Below are 3220 nucleotides of genomic sequence, written 5' to 3' on the forward strand. Positions count from 1 at the left end.
AGTGCATTACAGAGCTCTCGTGGTGAGTGCTGTCCACCCAGGCTTTCTTGACCAGGCTTCTCTGAAGCAATTTTCTCTTTGGAAGGAAGGAAACTTCTGGTTGTCACAACCACTTGCGGTTATGGAGGCTTTTCTCCCTGCGCTTACTGAGTGGTGTCTTGCAGGTCTTTTCCATGGTGGTTACCACGTTTTGCTGCCAGCATGGTAACGTTTGGCAGTGTGGTTTTGAGTCTCTTCCCTCGAAGCCCAAGCACGTTTTGCATGCACAGCAGAGGTCTTTACTATTACCAGGAAGTGAGTGGGTTTGGAATGGGTTCCCCCCTCTTAGTTTTTGGAGACAGGGTCTCGTTCTGCTGCCCAGGCTGGAGTGCAGTGGCGCCAGCATAGCTCACTGCAGCCTTAAACTTCTAGGCTCAAGTGATCCTCCTGCCTTGGCCTCCCAAAGTGCTTGGATGACACGTGTGAGCCACTGTGCCTGGTCACCATATACCAAGGAATGAGTGGGTTTGGAGTGGGTTCCCTCTCTTTACTTTTTTTTTTTTAAGGTACACTTTTCTTTTCTTTCTTTCTTTCTTTCTTTCTTTTTTTTTTCTTTCTTTTTGAGACGGAGTCTTGCTTTGTCGCCCAGGCTGGAGACGGAGTCTCGCTTTGTCGCCCAGGCTGGAGTGCAATGGTGTGATCTTGGCTGACTGCAACCTCTGCCTCCCGGGTTCAAGCGAGTCTTCTGCCTCAGCCTCCCGAGTAACTGGGACTACAGGCACCTGCCACCACGCCCGGCTAGGTTTCCTCTCTTTTCTAGAAGGAATGTTCTCCTTCTCGAAAGGAAGGTTTCTCCTTTGTGCTTCTCCAAATGCAACAGCAGGATGTGTGTGTGGTTAAGGGTGGGAACACTCAGGGCAGTGATGTGCTCCAGGTGAGCAGAAGGGCGAGCGGTTCCAGAGCCTTTTCTGTCAAATGTCCCTGGGAGCACATCAGAGCCAGCCAAGAAGGGGAAGCTGTTAGAGTCTCTCTTACTTACTCTATTATCTCCACCAAAGGCACCCAAAAAGAAAGGGAAGAAAGGCAAAGCCAAAGGCACCCCGATTGTGGATGGGCTTGCTCCAGAGGACATGAGCAAGGAGCAGGTGAGCAGAACGGGCTGTGGCCCAGTCCCTGGGTGGGCGTGGGTGGGCATCACGCAGGGCGCCTGCATGAACCTCTCATGTGGCTGCACCATTTGTCCATCTCGCCATGTGGATCCTCCGTTCTGTCCAGGCCAGAACACCCGCCCCCTGTGGCCCGTGATTCCCATCAGCGGCAGAGCTTTCGGGTACACTGTGTCTTTTCAAAAAGGCAATGAGGCCGTTAAAGAACTTTGTAATAGGCCAGGCGCGGTGGCTCACGCCTGTTATCGCAGCACTTTGGGAGGCCGAGACGGGCGGATTACAAGGTCAGAAGATCGAGACCATCCTGGCTAACACGTTGAAATCCCATCTCTACTAAAAATACAAAAAAATTAGCCAGGCGAGGTGGCGGCGCCTGTAGTCCCAGCTACTCGGGAGGCTGAGGCAGGAGAATGGTGTGAACCTGGGCGGTGGAGCTTGCAGTGAGCCGAGATCACGCCACTCACTCCAGCCTGGGCCACAGAGCGAGACTCCATCTCAAAAAAAAAAAAAGAACTTTGTAATAGGGTGGTAGGAATGTGGAAGGACATGTTTTCTGATCTGAAAGCTATTTTTAATTTCATGTATTCTCCTTCAGTCTTACCGTTTTTTGCACCTGATGTGTATGGACTTATCATAGTACACATACTTAGCATTCTCCTTTATTTTATTTGCCATTAAACATTATCTCAAAAACGGAAGTTTTTAAAGGAAAGATGATTTACTTAAAATCACATCTGAATCTGATTAATCATTGGTTGTTTTTGATAAAAGTCCCAACGAGGAGTAACAGCATCAGGGCTGCCTTTTTCTTGTTGCTTATTCTGGGGAGGAGGTGATGCTTTTATAGTTCTTTGTAGGAGTTAGTTTAAGTCCCTTCTTCATTTGGATGTAGTTAAGGGCTACAGAACATAATTATATAATTACAATTTTACCTAAAAGGCTCCTGAAGACGGCAGTGTCTGGCAAGCACGGTGCGCCCTCCGGCCTCTGCCCTGATGGACGACTGCCCGTGGGCACCTGACATGGGACATGAAGACTGTGTCAACTCGGTGTTATTGTTAATCTTACCTTCTTTAGATAGTTGTAAGATAAAAAATCAATACGAAGGAGACTGAAAGAGTCACATGACCTGAAGTTGGAGCTGGGTGGAGGTCCTTGAACAATGGTAAAGAATGGCTTTATTTGACATGCAGGAAAACCATTGGCAGTTTAAGCCAGTGGCTAAGCAGAGAGGTGATGGGGTCAGCTTTGTGTTCTGGAAAGATGTGTGGAGCTGCTGGGTGGAGAACGGAGTGAACACTGCGTTGTCCCATCGTGTGAGCTGCTGCCCGTCTCCCTGTTTGCTTCCCATTCCTGTGGAGACAGGCCTTGTGGGGCAGTGGCCATGCAGTCTACTGGGCAGGCCCTTGCACTGTACATTGCACATGGAGCCGCAGACTCAGAGGGCTTCTTCAGGGTCCAGGCAGGTGGGGAGGGATGGGGGCGACCTGGAGACTCCTGCCCCGCAGCAGACGACAGTTTTCGTCAGTTCTCTGCGGACTGCCCTGTGGGCCTAGGACTTCAGTGCTGTTTTTTTCTGGTTTTCCAAGAGAAGCTGGAAATCTGGATATTTATAAGAAATCTGAATATTGAGTGATGGCAAAATCTCAACACCGTGTGAGCCAAACAGCCCAGTCAGAAACCCTGGTTCAGGCTCCGCACAGGAGACACGAAAGGTCTGTGACGTGAAGACATTTGTCGCTGTGCTGAGGCACTGCTTGGATTCGGGGGTGCTGTGCCTCCCTCATGTGAACCTAGCCCCCCGCCCGGCATCCTCAGCTCAGAACCCCTCCTGCTGCTCCTTCTTGATTGGTCGTTGTCTTGTCTTCTTTTGAGGTGAGAAATGTGGTTTCCCTGAGGGGAGTGTGGTGTTGAGAAAGAAAAAGGCTTACAGTAAGTGACCCGGGGCTGTGCCCAAAAAGTAACTGATTCTTTTTCTTTTTTTTTTTTTTTTTGAGACGGAGTCTCGCTCTGCCGCCCAGGCTGGAGTGCAGTGGCCGGATCTCAGCTCACTGCAAGCTCCGCCTCCCGGGTTC

General features: G+C 50.2%; 1 protein-coding gene across 4 annotated transcripts in view; it reads left to right on the forward strand.

Annotated features, from left to right (window-relative positions):
• The window catches only part of GAS8 (growth arrest-specific 8), a 43152-nt gene that overhangs the window by 4840 nt on the left and 35092 nt on the right, over positions 1-3220 (forward strand). For all 4 annotated transcript variants that reach the window (XM_011972225.1, XM_011972234.1, XM_011972210.1 and 1 more), the window contains exon 2: positions 1038-1124. Coding sequence is in view for 2 of the 4 variants with exons in the window: in XM_011972210.1 (XP_011827600.1) it covers positions 1038-1124 (87 nt within the window). In the remaining 2 variants the exon portion in view is untranslated. The remainder of the gene's footprint in view (positions 1-1037; positions 1125-3220) is intronic.

Source organism: Mandrillus leucophaeus, unplaced genomic scaffold (assembly GCF_000951045.1).
Source record: "Mandrillus leucophaeus isolate KB7577 unplaced genomic scaffold, Mleu.le_1.0 Scaffold10, whole genome shotgun sequence".
Taxonomy (NCBI): Eukaryota; Metazoa; Chordata; class Mammalia; order Primates; family Cercopithecidae; genus Mandrillus; species Mandrillus leucophaeus.